The sequence below is a fragment of the Melanotaenia boesemani genome, chromosome 21 (genome assembly GCF_017639745.1).
Source record: "Melanotaenia boesemani isolate fMelBoe1 chromosome 21, fMelBoe1.pri, whole genome shotgun sequence".
Lineage (NCBI taxonomy): Eukaryota > Metazoa > Chordata > Actinopteri > Atheriniformes > Melanotaeniidae > Melanotaenia > Melanotaenia boesemani.
The window spans coordinates 18,648,873-18,668,574 of NC_055702.1; the positions used below are offsets into that span (position 1 = coordinate 18,648,873).

Below are 19,702 nucleotides of genomic sequence, written 5' to 3' on the forward strand. Positions count from 1 at the left end.
CAGTCTGAAACATCTCTGTTTGAATTAAAGAGTCCACTTTTGGCACAAGTGTAAAGGTAACACTCCTTCTGACCAATGTTTTTTTGCATAGCATTTTTCAATTAATTCTTTTTTCACACCATAGCTGGAAAGCATAAATACAATCAATAACAAAAACAAAAAGAAAAAGAAAAATAAAGATTTCACTCCCTTTAGGTGAATCATTTTCTGCATCCCATTGTTGTTCATGCTGGGTCATTTGAATGAAACTGGCTTGTTGCTTTAACCCTTTCTTGTTTGCACTAAGAAAAAAGCAGTGGAAGAATGTTACTTTGTATTTTCATTTCCCTCAGGACAATAATTAATGTTTTTTAACAGGCAGGTAAATAGTCAAGCCACCATAACTTTACTTTTTTCATGGTCTTTAACCTAAACTAATAAAAACAATAGGTGGTGAGTAAAACTATTATTAATTTCCCTCCTATATGTTTAAATGTGCTACATCTTGGCGATGACCCACCTAATGCACACACGAAAACTGCACGTGTTAGCACTGTGCATTAAGTTTCTGATTCATCTGATTCAATTTCATAACAGGTGCTTTATTTTTAACACAAAAATCTGTCATTGCGCCACTCCGAAGCATTTTTTTTTTTGTATGATTGTCTCATTTTAAGCAATGAAGCCCTGAGAATGAGCTGTAATGTTGCCTGGAGTGACCATTGTAACCCTGGATTCATAGAAAGAGTTGGAGGCAGAACTCCAGCCTGAGAGCAGGAGAGAGCAGCAGTGAAAAAAGAGCAAGAATGTGTGTGTGGAGGGGAGAATGTGTGCGCCTATCAGACATATTTTATGTCTGTGTGGCTCAGCTTTGATGTTGACACGCATGCACGCGGATGTACGCACTTAAACGCACTCTCTCTCTCACACATACACACACACACACACTACAAATGATTGTTTTTAAGAATTCAAGCTAGGGAGCTCCAGTAGGCGGCCTGCCAGCTGGCCATTGTCCAGACAGTGGAGCGTAGCCAGCACAGAGAGAAGAAACCTGCCTGATACACACACACACACACACACACACACACACACACACACACACACACACACACACACACACACACACACACACACACACACACACAAATATACCTCAAACACAACAAAACCCACCACTCTTTCTCCCTCTTGCACACACACCTATGCAGCCACTTACCCTCTCTTCCACACCTGTCCTTGTTTTGTCTCCTGCTCGTGTGCTTTTCCTCATCTCCTTACCTCCTTTTCTCCTGTCCTCTCATCTCTAGCATCTCAAAGCTCTCCACTTCTCTTTCACTGCCTCCTTCATCTTCCATTCCCCCTCACAAGCACACACATTCCCCTCTCCTCTCCAGCAGCACCAGATTGGGGGCTTTTCATATTGACAGCTCTGCTTTTCTGGTGTCTTTTGTTTTTGTTCTATCTCCACATTTATCCAATCACTAAACTCCTTCATCCATCCATTCACTCCTTCCTTCCTTCACTCCCTTATTTTATCTCTGTGTATTTTTTTGTCACCATGCCCCTTCATGCTGTCTTTTTTCCCTCTTCTTATTCTTCTCCACTCCCCTCTCTCACTCACTCCCCAGCTTTATCACTCATCATTACCCAGTGGGATTGGCCTGAGATGGCTGATAGAGGCTTTTGGATAACTGTCACCATTTAGATTCACTGGTTGTTAACCAGTCAGAGTAATCACGCAATCACACACACATGCTGTACACATTCATGCATTTACATTGCAGTAGGAACACACAGAGCCCCCCCCTGCCACTCTACACACTCTTGTGCTGGAAACAGTGAGGGGGTGTTGGTGGTTTTTGCAGTGTTTCTGTGGAATGCGTAGGATGAGTTTTTATGGAGTGCTGTTTACTTTGGCCACAACCGTTAAACTTTTAACGGTTGCCAATTAACGGCCCGGCAAGGACACTCTGTGGGGCATGAAACCAACTGCTGGAAAACACACACTTGCACACAAATATGCACACATGGTTCAAGCCGTTTTGCTACATGATGTGTATCTTCTGTGTAACATGCATGTTTGCATGTGAATATGTGAGTTTATGTGTTTTGTGAGCTCACACATTCAACACAACTGCCAAGACCTCCTTTATCCCACGATGCAGTTCAACGCCCTTGAAGACGTGGAACAGGCTGAAACGACCATTTACCTCCCAGTGACCTCCTGGGAAGAGTCAGTGTGTGTGTGTCTTTTAAGGGGCTGGGATGCTTCATACTATTTGTCTTGGGTTGAGGAAAAATGTGTTTTGTAGAAGAACGAATTCCACCCCGTTACATGCTGCAAACATTTGGCAGTAGCTGTCGGCTGTGGTTTTTGTCACCACTTTGTCCACTGTAAATAATGTCAACTCATCTGGCATGTTTGTGCAAAAGTGCATTTATGGCAAAAGTAGCGCTAGCTGGAGGTAGTTTTTCTGTGTTTCCCAAAATGGTCCTATTTCATGATAGATTGTTGAGATAAACTGTTTGTTTAGAGGGCCACTGAATGTCAACATTGGACAGAAACATCAATTCTCTCTCTTTCTGCCTCCCACTGACAGGGTACCCCAGCTATTCAGGAAGTCTTGCTTCTCCTTTCCTCCCCATGAGTCCCCTGGATCACCATAGCAACAGTCTCTATGGACAGCACCGCTTCTATGAAACTCAAAAAGGTAGGTGTTACAGTGTGTGTGAATGTAACTGAGTGGAAAAATTTAGCTTTTTACATATGCTACCTTCATAAATTGCCTATTTAGAATCACCACAGGAATAAGAACAGCTGGTAACTCACAGTCAAGTTATTCAAATAGGCAATTTCTCTTTTTTTCTTAAGGTGTTATTATATACCACATTTTCATGATTTTTTAATGTAACTTGGGTACAAAGACTGCTTTGCAGAATATTTCTAGAAATGCTCACTGTCTGACATTTTTCTCCTTTTCTTGTAGATCACTTCTACCTGAGAGGCCTTCCTCCTCAACCCTCGCTGCTCTCCACCAATCACGGCCTTCCTCCTCTGCCCAGGGCTGCCCCGGGCCACCCACTCGGCTCTTGCAGCAGAGAGACGGACAGAGGGGGAGGAGGTGGGAAGAGCACCAAGGATGTGGGTGATAAAGGGGTTTTGTCAAAAGAGAAGGAGCGATCAAGCAGCAGGGAGCGGCACCAGGAGAGCAAAGACAGAGAACAACTTCATCATCACCATTCTCATCAGACGAACCCTGCTACTACTCCATCAGGCCTTCACCATCAAGCTTACCCCCACCCTCACCATGCTCTTCTTCCCCACCTTGCGCTTCAGGGCAGGGAGGAAGACCACAGACACTCTCTGGAGCGACACAAGGATTACAGAGACAGTGACTCGGGGAATCAGGCAGTGAAACATATGAGTGCCTGTAAACTATCCAGTGGCTCGGGGGCAGAGGCTGTCTGTGGAGGTAAAGGAGGAACACTAAGCAGCTGCAGTGGTGGGGTGGGCCGACCTCCATCTGAAGGTGGCAAGCAGAACTCAAAAGATGCACCCATAAATGGGGAAATGAGGATAAGTGAATCTTCAGCTTCCTCACCTGAATGTATGAAACGAGGAGTGGCTGCAGCTGCAATCTTGGCCGCTCCAACCCCTCACTCTGTGGCTTCTTACTCCATGCCCCCGCCTCCCGCACCTCCACCTCCTCCTCCTCATGTCTTGCACATGGGCTCCACAGTAACCGGGGGGTGGCTACACCACACACATCACCATCCACATCCAGAGTTTTACTGCCCTCCTCCCCCTCTAACACTCACACCCTCTAAAGATCCAGCATCCAACCCTGGAGGGTCCAGCAGGGAAGCAAAGGTAACTGGTCCAACTTATGTGCCTTCTGTTGGGCCGCAGGGAGACTTGGTGACCCCTGACTGCCATGGAGCAGGAGGAGCTGGGAGAAAGGCAGATGATAAGAGTGGAGAAGGATCTTATCAAAGTCCCTCTCATTACCACAGCCACCTAAGTAGCTGCCAGAAGAAGGACAAAGCTCAGCCACACCAACAACAGATGGGATATGACAAAGCTGACAAACCCCCTGACTGGAGCCAGCAGAAGCCTTGCTCCAACATGAGATCTCAACCTGAACTGCGGTCTTGCAGCATGGAAACATCCTTATCCTTTAGGGATGTTGAAGTTATGGACGAGGTTTACCGTCCTTCACTCCCTTTAGATACCCAAAAGACACTCTGCAGTGCTGGACAGGGTACAACAAAAAATGGTCCCAATACTGGCACTTCTCCCTTCAGGGACTGTTCTCTTTCGGGTCCTGATAGGAAGGTGGGGTTGGGGCCAACAGCTCAGAGGGAGGGGCAAAAGGTCGCAAGAATACGCCACCAGCAGAGCAGCAACCAGACAGCAAGTGCAGAGGACAGGAGAAGAGATGGAATTCAAACAGCACCTTCATGGGGGCCTCGAGGGGGCCACCAAGAGGACCAGAGAAAAGGCAGTTATCAAGCTGGTAAGGGGGCCCATCTTCAGCAGTCTCCACCATTGTCCCGTTCCTCATCACGCACTACTGACAGTGAGGGTGGTGCCATGAAGTACCTGATGAGCTACAGCTCCCAGCAGCCTTTGACGCTGCCACAGCGGAGCCCCTTTGGAGGTCTGGGCTGCCTCAACAAGCGAGGAGAAAGATCAGAGAAGGGGGACAAAGGAGGAGCTAAAAACAACACCTCCCAGCAAGACCCTCCCAAACAGTCTCTCCCTCCTCGTCGGGGCTCCATTAACGAAGGAGAAAGAAGTGACAGAGGTGTGAAGGAGGCGGGGGAAGCTGGAGAAGGGGAGGTCCGACAGCCTCCTGTGGGTATTGCGGTCGCAGTAGCAAGGCCCCCCCATCGCTCTCCAGACAGCACCCCTGGACACAGCAGACAGGGCAGGGTGCTACCCAGCATAAAAGGTAAGACATAATTTACTTTACTTTCTTTTTTGTCTTTGACAATCGCCATAGGATATTATTTCCCAGGTTTAGTAGGTATGGCCGATGACATTTCTTGCAAAAATAACCAGAATTTCATGTTACATGTACATTAGGAAAGTGTTAGCATCTTTGTCCTGCTGTATTTGTGATTCAGGGGTGTCGCGTCCTGTGTATCCTCTTAGCCGGGAGGCAGAGGAGAGGAAGAGAATGACAGAAGACCAGATCAATCTTCATCACCTCGACAGAGACAGAGAAATGATCATTAGGTAAAGACACAAACATCAGCACCTACACATGTGCTTTGAGGTAGCACCTATTTGGTTTTCCTCTCATCTGATAAGCTGCAATTCTTTTATTCTCTCTGCTTCTTTCTCCCAGTCTGAGGCTCTGCTTCACTTTTCTCTCAACCCCTCACTCCATTTACTCCTTTCACCCTTTGATGTGTTTTTTTTTGTACCTTCTCACTCACTTGCTTCCCATCTCTCTCTTTTTCCCAAAGATGAGACACAGTGCATTAATGTTACAGGGACTAATATAGATGTCTCTGAAGTATCAGGCTTATTATGTAGTCATATTAAGGGAAGAAAACATATAATGAGAAGTCATAGACCAGGCAAAAGATGATGGCTGTTCCTGTTGCCCTCATATTTCCTTTTCTTGATGATTATAATGGTAGTAGTTGTAATGAAGATGACATGGATGAAGATAATAATCATAATGATGGTGATGATGAGAATAAGATGGATTATCCACATAATGACAAAGTTCACCTCATCTAATGCCATGACAGGGAAAACAAGGACTGCGTGGAGTTTGCTAGAATCCACCCTTCTAGTAGTTGCCATGGTGATCTGACCTCTCACCTCCTGGTCCCTGGAGGAACGAGCCAGTTAGGGGCGGACCCTGCTGCACATGCTCATTCAGCTCATCACCACTGGATGCAGAGGACAGGAAGTCCCTCCCTCTGGATGGGGCATTCATACAGTAAGTTTAATAAAACTTAATCATTGCTTTTGATGTTTTCAGTTTAACACATTTTAATATTGATATTTTTATACTGATTTATATTTCTGCCTTCCTTTTTTTTGTAATTATTTATTTCTGCCAAAAACAAGAGCCATGTTTTTATTCATTTGGCTGTATGTTGTGTCTGTATTGTTTTTTCAGGTCTGAGCCATATGGGAATGAATCCTGGCTTCCCACCAGGTCTGGCCAGCCCTTTGCAGCCCGTCTTGGGGTCACTTACCCAAGACCCTAACTCCCCCATTGTGGTTCTTCCTACAGAAGCTGGGCCTCATCATCCCCTTGGTACAATAAGCATAATTTTACAGCAACATAGGATGGATAGACACAGCCGAATCTATATTCATTATTGTTTACTCATACTTGGAGCCCCACTGCCCCTTGCTTTCTTCCCATTTGTACCATGAAAGCTGCTGCCGTTTCACTCCCAGAGTTTTAGTATCATTGGCTAATCATAATATAATGCTCAACTAAGTCCCTCTGTCAGTGGGATGATGTTTTATAGCTTCATTAATGAAAGCAGCCATTCCATTGCTCCCCTCTGCATGTGCCCAGCATTATGCAAACCATTTGAACTGGCTTTTCCTCTCTCTTGTGGCTGAGCAGTGATGTGTTTGGACTGGACTTTGTGCCTTCTTTGTGTGTGAATCTAAAGTTATGTTCATGTCTGAAACAATATATGTTAAAGGTTTTGTTGGACACATCAGCGATTGCTAGAGAGAGAGAAAAGAATTTGTTTCTGTATGTGTGTGTGGTGTATGGTGTGTGGTGTGTGTGTCAACGCTGCTTTACAAACAGGCTGTGAAATTTAATTATCTCCCACCTCCCTTGACTCGCTCCGTGAGAGTTCCTGCAGAGAGGGGAAGTGCATCCACTGAACCCTTCCCCTGGGAAACATTAGCCCACTCAGGCTAATCTCACAGAACAAAGGTTCCCAGCGACAAGGCAGCCAAGGAGGGGATATGTGTGTGTGCGCGTGTTCATGAGTGTGTGGATGTAAGTGTATGAGCATATGTGTATATTTGAATTTGTATGCGCTTACGGTGGCTCCTTGACAAAAATGTTTTTCAACCAGCTGGTTGTAGATTATCTATCTGTGAACTCATCGCAATTTTGCATACTCAGGGGGCAGGTCTTTCTTATTTAATTTCTATGTATTTTTTATTTTAAATTTTTCATGTCATTTATTAGAAAACAAATTTTGTACTGACATTTTGCTGCGCTATCTTTTTTTGTGCACCATTCAAATCCATAATCCAAATACTTATTAAGATATCATTTAGCATCTTCAAACTCTTTTTCTCATTTTTCTTCTAGATGTTCTGGAGCATTCAGGTCTGTGGCCCCCCGTGTATGGAGCCAGAGGCCCTCCCCCTCATCTCCAGCACCATCCAGTCTACTCCCGCTCTTCATTCCTACGGCAGGGTGTGCAGGAGCTATATGCCTTGCAGCAGCAGCGAGCCATGGAGCACATGCACCGTCACCCCTTAGGACAAGTAAGGCTGACAATGGAAACTTTTGTCAAAAGATTTAAACATTTTATTGTAAAATTCATGAACAATGAGAATTTAAAATTGATGCAAAAAGTCCTATTTGTCTTTTGAGATATTATGAGTATATACAGCCTTTCAAGTAATTTGTTTGTTGATCTTTAAGGGCTGATATCTTGATTTCTAAACATTAACTGAAAAATTATGCAAAATCACACTTCTTTATAAATTTTAAGAAAATTATTTACTTTTTTTTTAAAGATGGCTTCAGTGGTAAAGAGATATGGGTGTGGAGAGTTTTGCACTTTCACTTTGCCTGGTCATTTACAATCAAACTATTTTGCCAACAGTCAGAAACAGAATTGACCTCGTAGAAAAAAACACCACTTTATGTATTGTTTAAAAATTTTGCTGCTATGTTGCTTATCTTTTTTCTTCATTTTCTCTTTTAAAGAGAAAACACGAGGAGCACACCATCACCATAGACGATTCTCCTAATGAATCTTCAGCTTCCAGAACTCCCTGTTCTTCATCTTCTTCATCTACTGCGTCCTCCCATGCAACCAAACCCTTCTCTCACACCCCTCCCCCACCCAAGATCTCCACACCGTCTCCAGCACTGTGTCCCAGTAGTCGTCAGTCACCGTGCTACCATTCCCCTTCCACGTGTCTGCACCCTCCTAATCCTCTGACCCCTGCACCAAGCCCGGCCGCGGCAGCTCCACGGTCTCCCGCACTCAGCCCTGCTCCCTTACACCTCTCTAAAGGGCTTGAGCGGGGCAGCGACAGAGGGGAAGGGCAACCACCTCAGGACTACCCACAATCCTTAGAGCCAGGTATGTGTGTGGAGAATCCTGTAGGCTTTTAAATGAACTCTGTGTCTGAATTGAAAGAACTGTACCAGCAGGTTGAACTGTCTGATAACGAAAAATATAAAGACAGCAGGCAGGGCAGAAAGATGGAGAGATATAATGTGAAAGTGAAAAGGGGCAGAGAGATGGAGGCTGCTGCTGAAATGTGGCACAGGTCTTTGAAGTGTGGTATTCTTTTGATTTTGCAGAAATTGTTTGAAGCAGGGCTGATCCCCTACTCTGTGTCCTTGAGTGTATGTGTGCACTCTTTTTTTTCTGTACAAGCTAAAGAGGGACAGCGGGAAGGCCAGCCATTAAGGTCAGAGAAAGCATATGGGCACTCTTTGTGTGTATGTGTGTGACCTGCCAGTGCACATACGTGTGTCACAAGAGGAAGGTCAGTGGTATCTTAAGAAAGAGCCTCCTTATCCTTCAGCGATCCTTGGAAAGTACAGGTGGAAGGATACACATTCATCTGGCTGTGTTGTAAGGGGGCGGAGGGATATCATCAATAATAGGAGAGCAGGGGTGACAGAGCTGCTGCTGCAATCATAGGAAAACAGCAGGGCGTCATCAATATCCCACATAGATCTATATCCTCACACTTCTACTAACAGGTTCACGCACACACAGACACACACATACTCTGTATACATAATATATACTTGTGTACCCAAAAACACTTTGTGTTTTCTGCACCTCGCTATTAATATATTATGTCAACTTTAATCACATGCTTCATCCAGTCTGCTTGAACAGAATGCCAATTAATTTAAAACAGAAAAAAAACTACTTTTCTTTTCTGTTTTCTGACCACCGTGCACACTGTTGGTCTCTTTTATGTCAGAATCTGACCTTTGCTCTCTCTTCTTTCCACCAGACTTGCCACCTGTTTATACCTTCTCTCCAATCACCATGGTTTACAAGGCCGGTCCCTCACCTCCTGAAGCACGACTGGCTGAACAACCTATGGTGGAGCAAGAGCCAGCAGAGCCCGAATCCAAGTCCCTCCCACCCCCATGTCACATCCAGCCCCTCACTGGAGAGGAGGAGATGAGGAAAGAAGAGAATGGGGGAGAGTTCGAAATGGTGGAATCCCAGAATGGAGTTACAGAAGAGGCAAGGAAGGAAACAAAAGGATGCACCGTCTCAGAGTCCCAAAACAAGATTCCTGGATTACCGCCATGCCCTTTCCCGGCTCCAGTCCCAGATCAAGCCTGCCCGGCAGGCGTAGCCCTAAAAGTGGATATCTCTCTAGGTTGCTTGGGCCAGAAGGCGGGCCTGGAGGAGTCCCAGCTATCCAAAGAACAGGAGAATGATGGGGAGCATGAAAAAGAGGGCATGGAGGAGGATGAAGGACAAAAAATGGAGTCTGAACAAGCTAAATGTTCTGTCTCTGTGCCTGTGGACCCTGAAAAGGAGGAGGTGGAAGATGATGATGGCTGCAAACATAGAGAAAACTTGGATGTAGTTGAAAATAAAGAGGAGCAGCAGTGTGGCATAAGTCCAATGGAAGACCTGGTGTGTAGTTCCCCAGTTCCTTCCTCATCCGATGACCCAATCCTCCCTCCCACGATGAGTACAGCTGCTCAGCTTGAAGGGGCTTACATGTGGAGCTTGGAGCTCTTGATTGCTGCGGCCCTATGTGCCACCAGAGATGCCTTGTACCCACCTGTACCTGTTGAACAGTCCCCATGCCCTTTATCCCACCATGGAATGGAAATACTAAGCGAACTGGCTGAGCTGGAGATCAAGCAGAGGAGCAGGGAGAGCAAAGAAAAAGACACTATAGGTGAGATTTAAAAAAAACTGTAGTAAAATATTATAAATATAAATAAAATAAATGTTTTTAGAAAAAGATAAAAAATATACTCAATCAAGGAAGAATGAAAAAATGTGCTACACTACTTTTCTTAGCTAGAGAAACAAGCCCACTTACAGCAAACTACAAAAAACGTGGTTTGATATGTGTGAAGTCCAGATGTTTGTAATGTTCCCTAACCCCCCTACGTCCACCCCCCCAAAAAAACAAAAAAACATCCATTAACTCTCCAGTTTCCTTCCTTTGCTGTGACACTGTCCTTATTCATAGACCATATTTTCCCTCTGGGGAGTGTGCATTTATTGTTGGTTGTGTGTTTAGAGTTAACACAGAGATGGACAAACAAACTAAGCTTCAGACACAAGCCAGGACACACACGCACACACACACACACCCCCTGCCCAGTGTGTCCCCCAGGCTCTGGCGTCTTGCTTTGCTAATTAGACCCTTTCCTTTAAAACACTTTTCCTGTAAGCGCTGCTATTTTCTTCTTGTCCCTCTGAGAGAAAGTGTTTTTATTTATGCCAGTATCTGCATGTGTATGTGTTGTGTGTGGCGTGCGCGCTGGGTGTGTGTGGCTAAACTGTTAAGTAATCCCAAATGAATCCCTGCTTTCCTCCATCAGAGTCTATGTGTCTCTTCACCAGGCTGCCTGCTCCCTGCCTGTGCTTCTTCCTGCCTCTCCTCCTCTCTCTTTGTTATTTTTCCCCCTCACCCGCTTCTTCTTTTTCTTTTTTCTTTTTTTCCTTTTTTCATATTAAACCAATGTAATCTTGTGTGTAAATCCTGCCTCTGCAAGCCTTGTTGACGGAATTAATAAGTGTAAAAATCATAAGTCGCTCAGCTGCTGTCTGTGCATGTTTGTGTGAGAGAGATACTGGGTGTGTGAGTGTGCATTTGTTTACATGTGCACGCACGTGGTTAGCATGTGTAATAGGTGTGAAATCAATAAGTCCTGTCGTGGCATGGAAAACGTTCTCCAAATTGCAGCACATTTATTTAAAACCAGCTCTGGCCTCATCTCAGAGAATGTTATTAATACCACTGATGTTTTTTTTATTTTTTTTGTCAATGCGAATGCGTTTGGGAGATGAAACCGATCCCAGACAGATGCATTTATGGCGCTCCTTGATGCAGATGGATATCTCAGCTGTTTACTGGAAATCGCAATTACAGATTAAGGAATCAAGAAATACTTTCCCTTCCCTTACAATGAATTAACATAACTTTTATATAGACATAGAAAAAGCAGCTGTTTGTGTCATATTTTTCACTATTTCCTCACTTCCTTTTTAGTGAAATTTAATCTCAATAAACTTCTTGAATGGCTTCTAATGATGCCATATCAGCTGTAATGGTTTTTAATTTTCCCTCACTGTTTTTGTTTCTCCCCTTGAAATCCCCTGTGCCTCCTCTTATTACACCCTTCACCCCCGTTAGAGACACAGTATGGTGTTATTGCTGTGCAAAGCTGAGTGTGTAAATGCGTGTGCGGTATGCAGTGGACGGAAGGTATGTATCGATTGTGGCCATCCTCCAGAATACTACACTAGGTGTGGTGATGTCAGCTGTGATGTCATCCTGTCAGGGTAATCGGAGTGTGCCATTGGCTCAGAGGGCAGACAGATGAGATGGCATTGACCTCTGTGAGCCGGGACAGGACAAAGCCACATCCCTCAGCTCCTTCCCGCTCTCTCCGTCGATCTCTGAGGAGTTACCTGTCATTCTTGCATCCGTTTCTCACATTTTCTCGCCAGCAGACAAAGACTCTCTTCCTTCCTGCCCTCTTCTCTCTCCTCCGTTTACTGCATTTCTGCCTCTATATCCCACTCGAGCACACAGGTTTTAATAATGTCAGATGTCAGCGAGTAGGTCTTACAGCTCCACTGCGCAGACTGAGCTATCCAGTGAAACCTCCCCTCTCCTCTCCTCTTCATCTTCTCTCCTAGTCTTCTCCTCGAAGGGGAAATTGGATTCTGTCCATGTCCATAATGAGGAGATGTAGGAGAATAAATAGATAGCTCAATAAACACTTTGCCTCTTATTGCTTCTCCTCCCCTTTACTCCCCACCCCCATCCCTCCTTCCTTCTAGAAGCGTTGCAGTTCTCCTCCTCCACCTCCTACCACCCGCTGTTCTCGTTTTCTCCACTTCTCCCCCACATACACTTATACAGTTAGCCCATGTCTGCGAAGCTCAGCGAAAATGTTGTCGGTGCCTGTGTGTATTCAGAATGTGTGTGTGTTTTATTTGCATAGGTTAGTGTTTGTGTGTGTTCATACGTGTGGATCGTCTCATGAATATTCTGTTTCATCTGCTGGTGCTGTGACAATGACAGAGTTAATGACAGTGACAGATGTAGAGATCCATCTCCCCCTCCCCTCCCCCGAGTGAGTGTGTCTGTGTGTACGATTAGGCATGAACACAAGTATACATCAAATAAACTACACAGCTAATATCATAAATATCTCCACTTTCCAAGGCATGGTTTCACCGCTCCGAGAAATAAATCTGTTCACTGCACAACATGTTTTACAGCGCAGTGTCAGCTGCTACGCAACGTACCAATCTAAACCAAAACAACCTGTCTCCTGTGCAGGTGAGGAAATGCTGACCTTTGACCTCCACAGTCTGGCAACGCTGGCAGCTGCCCGAGCCTTGGAGATGGGGGGAGGGGCTTTGAATGCAGGGGCTGACCAGCAGTGCCCAATCAGGAAGAGACTAAACCTGCGCAGGAAGTGCGGATGGACTCCTAGGCACGAGCCGGTGAGGGTTCAGTCGGTGTGTGCTTTGTGCATGTGTGCAGCCATGAATCATTCATGCAGGGTCTTGAATTGTGGAGGTGTTTGAATAACCGTAAATAAGTCCCAAACATAACAGAGTTCCTGCCCTTTACACTTTTTTACATTTTATTTGATAGCATCATCTGATATCTTGCAAACTGGTTGTCTACATTCTTCTCTAATCCTAGTACACAACATAGCCAATAAATCTTACATATGAAACAATAAATTGTTGCATGATTAGCTAGATGCAAAAATTTTGACAATGTAACAAGAAAAAAATAAGTCAAAGCAACAGGTTGAATGAGAATATAAAAAGATGCAAGGGTATTTTGAGAAGGTTGGAAAACAGTCCAGTAACACACATGACTGTTTGTGCAGTGATGGGCCACATAGCTTCAAATTATATATGATTAATAAAAAAATATAGCTAATAATGTGATTTAATTCTGCAATCCCCAACCCTGGTCCTCAAGGCCCACTGTCCTGCAGGTATGAGATATTTCCTTGCTGCATCACAGCTGATTCAAATTAAATGGATCTCTGACAAGCTTTGCACAAGTCTGCTATTGAGCCAATAATTTTAATCAGGCGTATTGCAGCAGGGAAACATCAAAAGTCTGCAGGACTGTGAGCCTTGAGGACCAGAGTTGGGCATCTCTGGTTTAACGCTATGTGAAAAAGCAGGATTTGGCTTTAAGAAAAAATGAAATAGCTAATAGAATATTATTTTTATTTGGGATTTCTAACATAGTGTTTTTGCAGGAAACAATGCCAGTCTCTTAGAAATCTGCATTAAAAAGCAGAAGCTGTTTTTTAAACAAAAATCAGCTGTTTTAGAGATCAAATATGCAAGCTTTGTTTTTTAGGAGGAAACAGTCAGCAACAAGCTGGCCAAACACAAGCTGGTTACATATTCAGCGCCTGTTGAAGTGAAGTTTGTGTTCAGCATTTAAATTCCTCTGCTTTGTGTGTTTGTGTGCCTGTCAGGTGTGCCCGGTGAAGGGCTCCATGGAGACGATGGGAGGGGAGGAGCTGGCCATGCGTGTCCAGCTGGCTGAGCTACAGCGCCGCTACAAAGAGAAACAGAGAGAGCTGGCTAAACTACAGAGGAAACACGACCACCAGTGAGCAGAGATGACACACACATACACTCGCATACACACACCTCTTTTTGTCCACACTGAATTGTGCATTCCAGCATTCACAGTCCTGCTTTCATGCTGCATTCCCCTGATTTATCAGGACTTGCTGCTTGCTCATAGTTAATGCGGTTTGACCTGTAGCCGATAGAGCCCCCCTTTCCTTATTTCTCCTGCTGCCTTGACTGTATCTTTAATCTCTCTCTCTCCTTCCTATTCTTTCTTTTTGTCTTCCTCTCTGCAGGAAAGACGAGACGTCTCGTAGCCCCGCTCGCCGGGGGCCCGGCCGCCCACGCAAGCGCAAGTCCACCCCTGGCCCAGCTGCTGCAGAAAGCTCCAAAAGACTCAGGTCAGTGCTCTGACACTCCGTCAGTATAATCAGTGTGATTGGCAAGCCCAGCTCATTCATCCTGATTTCTGTTTGTGTTTTTAGTGAAAGGCACGGTTGATTTTCAAGAAGTTCTTCTTCATCTGAATTGATTCAAATGCTCTATAGCTGATGATTTGCTTGATTGGGCTCTGGAAAGAGCTGCTCACACACACACACACACATGCAGACACACAATGGGTTATGCAGCTTAAGCTGTGAGATGTGTGTGATTTTTAATGAGAGAGGGTAATGGAGATGAGGGCTTCATTAATCACCATTAATCACTTTTAATCATATTTATCACTTGTATTGATTATGTCGTGATTCCATGTGAACCTCCAGCATATATTAACACATCTGGACAAAGTCTTGATGTACAGTTATTACAGTGATAAATGAGCCAACACCTCCCCCACATCCTGCCGTACACAACCACACATTATTTAACACCTTAGATGTGCAAACTTTAATGCTGGCACACATGTGCACCAGCTCAAACGACACACACTTACACACCATTCAGCACTCATGGCGATAAATGTGTTTTCTCATGATGCCCCACCTCTGTTAGCATGTGCACCTCTCGCCTTGATAAAATGATTAGAGAAACTCAAGGTTTGTCACGGTTACCATGATTAGAAAGCGCTAATGAAAATGACAATGAAAGCCTTTAGTCATAACATGTCGGTGCATACACACACACAGAACTTGTTTAATTAGCGGAGCCGATCTCTACGTGCCTGAGCAGCATTTTTGTTGTTATTAACAAGCGATGAATCATTTGTTTATGCTTTCATCTTCTCACAAGGGTTGGGGGGGGGGGATACACTGTCAACAGAGTGAGGGATGAAAAGGAACAGTAATCTTGCAAACTAAATGGACTGCTTTTCTTGCTACATAAGCAATGTAGGCAAACATCTGAGCATTCATATCACGATGAGCTAATATATAATAGCCTCCAGCCAGCTTCACAGATTTTGCCCCCAGTCACCCACAAGATTCCATGAATGGAGTCAAGCGATCTGGAGGCAAAAGTATAGTCATACTTGAATACAAGGTGAAAAGGCTGCTATCATAAAAAGAAGTGAATCTTTCAAATGAGGATAAAAATGCATGTGGTGTTCCCTTCCTGAAGACATTTGGTGCAGTTACAGTACAGTAAAACTCTGCTTGCTTTCTCACCTGTGAAACAACTTCCAGGTCTAGAAAGTTAGGAAGATGGATATTTGTGAGGCTCACATTTTCAGCATGAGCTGCAGGAATGAGTGGTTTTTCAACACTGTTTTTTAAAAATCTGAGAAACTACACAGCCTTATTAAGAATAATGCTGTGTGTCTAGGCTTGCAGTTTGCATACCAGTTAAACTCGGACGAGTTTCTTGTTGTTCTAACACAACAAACTGGAAGCAATGTGTAGTAACACTGAAACTATTGCCAAAAAGTTTCAGATTATCAGAATCACACAGTCATGTCGTAATATTCCCTGTAATTTGAACAAAAGCCGAAAGAATGAGGTGCTTGAATACATTTGTGTACAGTATTTAGTGTATAAGGATGATTTTGCATGAAGAGCATTAGTCAAACCAAGCTGAGCATGAAGCTCAAAATCTTGCACTGAACTCTGAGCCAGGGGGATGTACTGTATCTGAGAGATGTGGTCTCAATGTACAGACTTCTCTTCTCCTCCTCTCCTGGGAACAGAGATGCTGAGAGCCAATCCTTCCCTCTGTGGGAATATAGGATTCACCTGCTTCAGACACCAGCTGCTAGCACTGTGTGTGTGAGTGTGTATGTGTGATTGTAGGCTGCCTGTGGTGTAAGAGTCCACGCAGGCAGTGAAGGAAGGACAGAGAGAAAGAGAGGGAGGAGTAGTGTTCGATAGAGGTTAGTGTTTATCGATTGAGCCCTGAAGCTCCGGTCAACGGACAGACTCCCCTGAGACTGCTTCATCTCTCTCAGTTTCATTCCCTCCCCCGTTCCTCAACCCACTCCTCCCTCTTTTTCTCTCTTCTCCAGAGCAGCTTCTTCACACCAGATAATTTTTACCCTTTTATGTGATGATTCAGCTGAGTTTCATGTTTGCACGGCTTCTGAATATTTCTGTGTTTGCCGTCAAGCTGTGCAGATGGTCGTCAAAACCTGTCTCTTACCTCATCAAAGAGATGAGACGGACGAGAAGAGTGGGAAACAATGAAAGAATCCACCAGAGATAGAAGTGAAAGTAGAAAGAAAAGAGCAGAAAAGCAGGATTACAGGGAATAGTATCCTTGAGAAAGAAGACTTAGTTTATTCTGTGATGTGTTAAATGTATAAATTCATTATTTTTCTTTGCTGTTGTTTTTTAATGTTTTCTAGGGCTGGGCTGAATTTATTGGTGGAAAAAAACAGGAATTCAATGTCTAATCACAACTTCAACAGCCTTAGTTCTGCACAGGTCAGTCCTCCCGCTGAGACTCCCAGTTTATCCACAAACACACACACACAGGCAGCCACTTCCTGCTGCTTTTTTCTTATTTCTGGATATTTCAATTAGCGGAAAGAAATGGGTCAATAATTAGTTGTTTTGCTCTCTGTTTACAGATGAAAGCTCGCTGTAAGCACAGAGGTCGGCCCACCGCCCTGAGCTCCAGGCTCGCTGGGCATGTGACCCAGACGAAGCAGAAGGCACCGTCAGCAGGCTTGCTACACAGCAGTGAGGAAGACCCCACAAAGAATCACTACAGACCAGAAGGAAACGGTGTGGATAGACAACGCATACATGCACATGCATTTGTTTTCACCATGTTGAATCCCCCTGAAAAATTAACTGTCCCTTGTACTGTAAAACTATCAGACCTGCAACAGGATCAGGCAGCTGATCAAACTGTAAAGAGGAAGAGGGGTCGAAAACCCAAAGTGCTGATGGGCATCAACCCTAACAGGGCTCATCTTAAGGACACCCAGGCATCTGAGAATCACAAAGTGAGGGAAGCAAAGAGCGACAGCGAGAGCTCAGATCATGGTGAGTTTCAATATAGATCACACAACAGATCTTTCCTAAGTATCTAATCTATTTTTGTCCTCTAGCAAATTCTTCAAACCTTTCTTACATGAAAATAAATATACAATTTAAACAATTCAACCTTTTTTTGTCAACACGTAAGCAAATCGTAGATAAAATCTTTTAGAACAACACAGCCTCCATGTCATACTGTAAGCTGCTAGCGTTTTCAGGCAGTTAATCATCCAAGTCAAGCAGTGCTAATTTGGCTGACGGGCTGATGAACATTGACCATTCAGTGTGAGATTTTTCTATGAGTGTGCATCTATGTGTGTCTGTGTGTGCAAAATGAAACATCTGAAAGTGAGATGTCTGCCGTCATCAGGGGCCCTCTCTCACTTCCCAGCTCGTCTGTCACACTGTTAAAACCGTTAACGACTTGCCACAGGCATGCAGCATAGCCCCCTGCCCCTCATCCGAGCACGGTAACGTGAGCCTGTTCCGGCCTCTTCCAGAATGTCACACCCTCCACTGCCCCCCATCCTCCCCACTCTCCTTCCCTGTCTCCAACCTCATGAAAACGCCTTCATAGGAGGCTTTGAATTGAGGAGACACAATCACACCCATTCTGAGTTTAGACTTTTCAACTGCAGAGTCTGATATTAAGCCAACAAAACTTAAGGAAAACTAGAATTGGGTCTATCCTGTGGCCTGGATGGCATGGAGAGGTTGTAGTTGAATGTGTGTGTCTGAGGGAAAGTGTTGACGAGAATGCCATGTAAGTGACAAGTGTGTCAGAGATGTGTCGACACCCAACACGACCCCCACAGTCAGCAACACACAGCTGCCAATAATAATCTGTTTGTCTGTTCATGCAGCGCATGTGAGCATCAACATTTGCTTCTGCAGTTAAGAATTAAGCTGCACATTATACTGTTGCCATTAAAGCAAGTTTGCTCCACAGATACTAATATATAACAAAATATCCTACTTCTTAAACTCTCCTAAAAAAATTATCTTTATGGTTGTCATAATTATGCAAGTTTAGCCACAGGCTTGTGAGATGCTACACAGATGCAAGAGACTCTTGATAGCTTGCTGTCAATACATCTTATCAAGTGAGCGCTGGCTGTTAACACTGTTTACATATAAATCGCTCGAAGCTCTCTGACTGATCATACTGATGTTGGAATCTCACAGAGGACAAGGACGGCAGCTATGACAGTGAAGACGCAGCGAGTGACATCAAGATTAGCTCATCCTCTAAAGAAGCTCCTGCAAACCCTGCTGGGACTTTGTCCTTTTCATCACAGTCCTCCAAGCTCCAAGCAAACCAGAAAGTCAGGAGTAAGAGACCAGGACCTCATGGTGAGATATTTCATACATGTCTTTAAAGTTGCTGGGATTGTATGATCCTTGTAACTCAAGCTTTGGTGATGTCTTTTTGTTTCAATTTTTCTAACTGCAATTAAAAGTGAGAGTGTGAAGACTTGGTATAAGTCTCATCCATCTACCTTCCTTCTCTCCTATTTTTTCTTGGCTGTAAGCTTATTCTGACAATAAAAGCACAACTTCTTATCCGAGCTTTTGATGTTCATAATGCTCCCTTTTGATCATCAGGCATGGGGGGCTTGCCTTGTACAGATTTCCAGAGGAGGGTTCCTAGGAGGCCAAACCTCGCCAGCATAGAAAGGGGACGTCCAGACCATCCAGGGGCTAACAGAGCTTCTCTGCCCAGCTGGGGTGCACCGCCAGTGGGCTGCAGCTTTGTCGACAGCTACAAAAACCATCAAGCTCTAACTCGAACTTGCACAGATGAAGAGAGGAAGACCTCTACAGTACAGAGTTTACGGGAAAAGGTGAGACTTATAGTTAAACTCTATATTCCATATTAATGTTGGAAATATGAGCATAAAACTTATTCTTACAGCAGGAAATCTGAAATTAATTGTAGAGGGAAGACTAAATTGGTTTGCTTTGAAGCTGTTTTCTCCCTTGAATATTCCCACAGACACAGACATGAATATCGAGAAGGGAAAGTTATGACACAGCCACCTCTTTAAGAGGTGTTTTGGAAAGGTTATGTAGTATGACCATAAATTACTACTGTCACAGTTGTGAGCATGGTGATTGTGCTACTTTTAAAGGAAGTTCATGAGCAAACAGAAGAAGACTTCTTGTTTGTTTCAGAGCCAACAGTGGCAGTGGTGAGACAGAGATACTGAGTAAAACTACGAGAAAAAAGAGAAAAGAAAGGTTACTCCCTTTAAACTTTTGCTGAATAT

At 44.3% G+C, this 19,702-nt stretch overlaps 1 protein-coding gene across 2 annotated transcripts in view; it reads left to right on the top strand.

Moving 5' to 3' along the window:
* bahcc1b (BAH domain and coiled-coil containing 1b) overlaps positions 1-19,702 on the top strand; it is a 55,958-nt gene that overhangs the window by 27,896 nt on the left and 8,360 nt on the right. The window contains exons 4-19 of one of the 2 annotated variants that reach the window (XM_041973761.1): positions 2,583-2,693; positions 2,970-4,937; positions 5,113-5,224; positions 5,749-5,942; positions 6,126-6,266; positions 7,299-7,477; positions 7,926-8,307; positions 9,203-10,114; positions 12,743-12,909; positions 13,917-14,053; positions 14,313-14,417; positions 16,793-16,871; positions 17,018-17,174; positions 17,271-17,438; positions 18,618-18,785; positions 19,038-19,276. In XM_041973761.1, coding sequence (XP_041829695.1) covers positions 2,583-2,693; positions 2,970-4,937; positions 5,113-5,224; positions 5,749-5,942; positions 6,126-6,266; positions 7,299-7,477; positions 7,926-8,307; positions 9,203-10,114; positions 12,743-12,909; positions 13,917-14,053; positions 14,313-14,417; positions 16,793-16,871; positions 17,018-17,174; positions 17,271-17,438; positions 18,618-18,785; positions 19,038-19,276 — 5,219 coding nt within the window. The remainder of the gene's footprint in view (positions 1-2,582; positions 2,694-2,969; positions 4,938-5,112; positions 5,225-5,748; positions 5,943-6,125; positions 6,267-7,298; positions 7,478-7,925; positions 8,308-9,202; positions 10,115-12,742; positions 12,910-13,916; positions 14,054-14,312; positions 14,418-16,792; positions 16,872-17,017; positions 17,175-17,270; positions 17,439-18,617; positions 18,786-19,037; positions 19,277-19,702) is intronic. The other variant, XM_041973762.1, reaches the window with a different exon arrangement.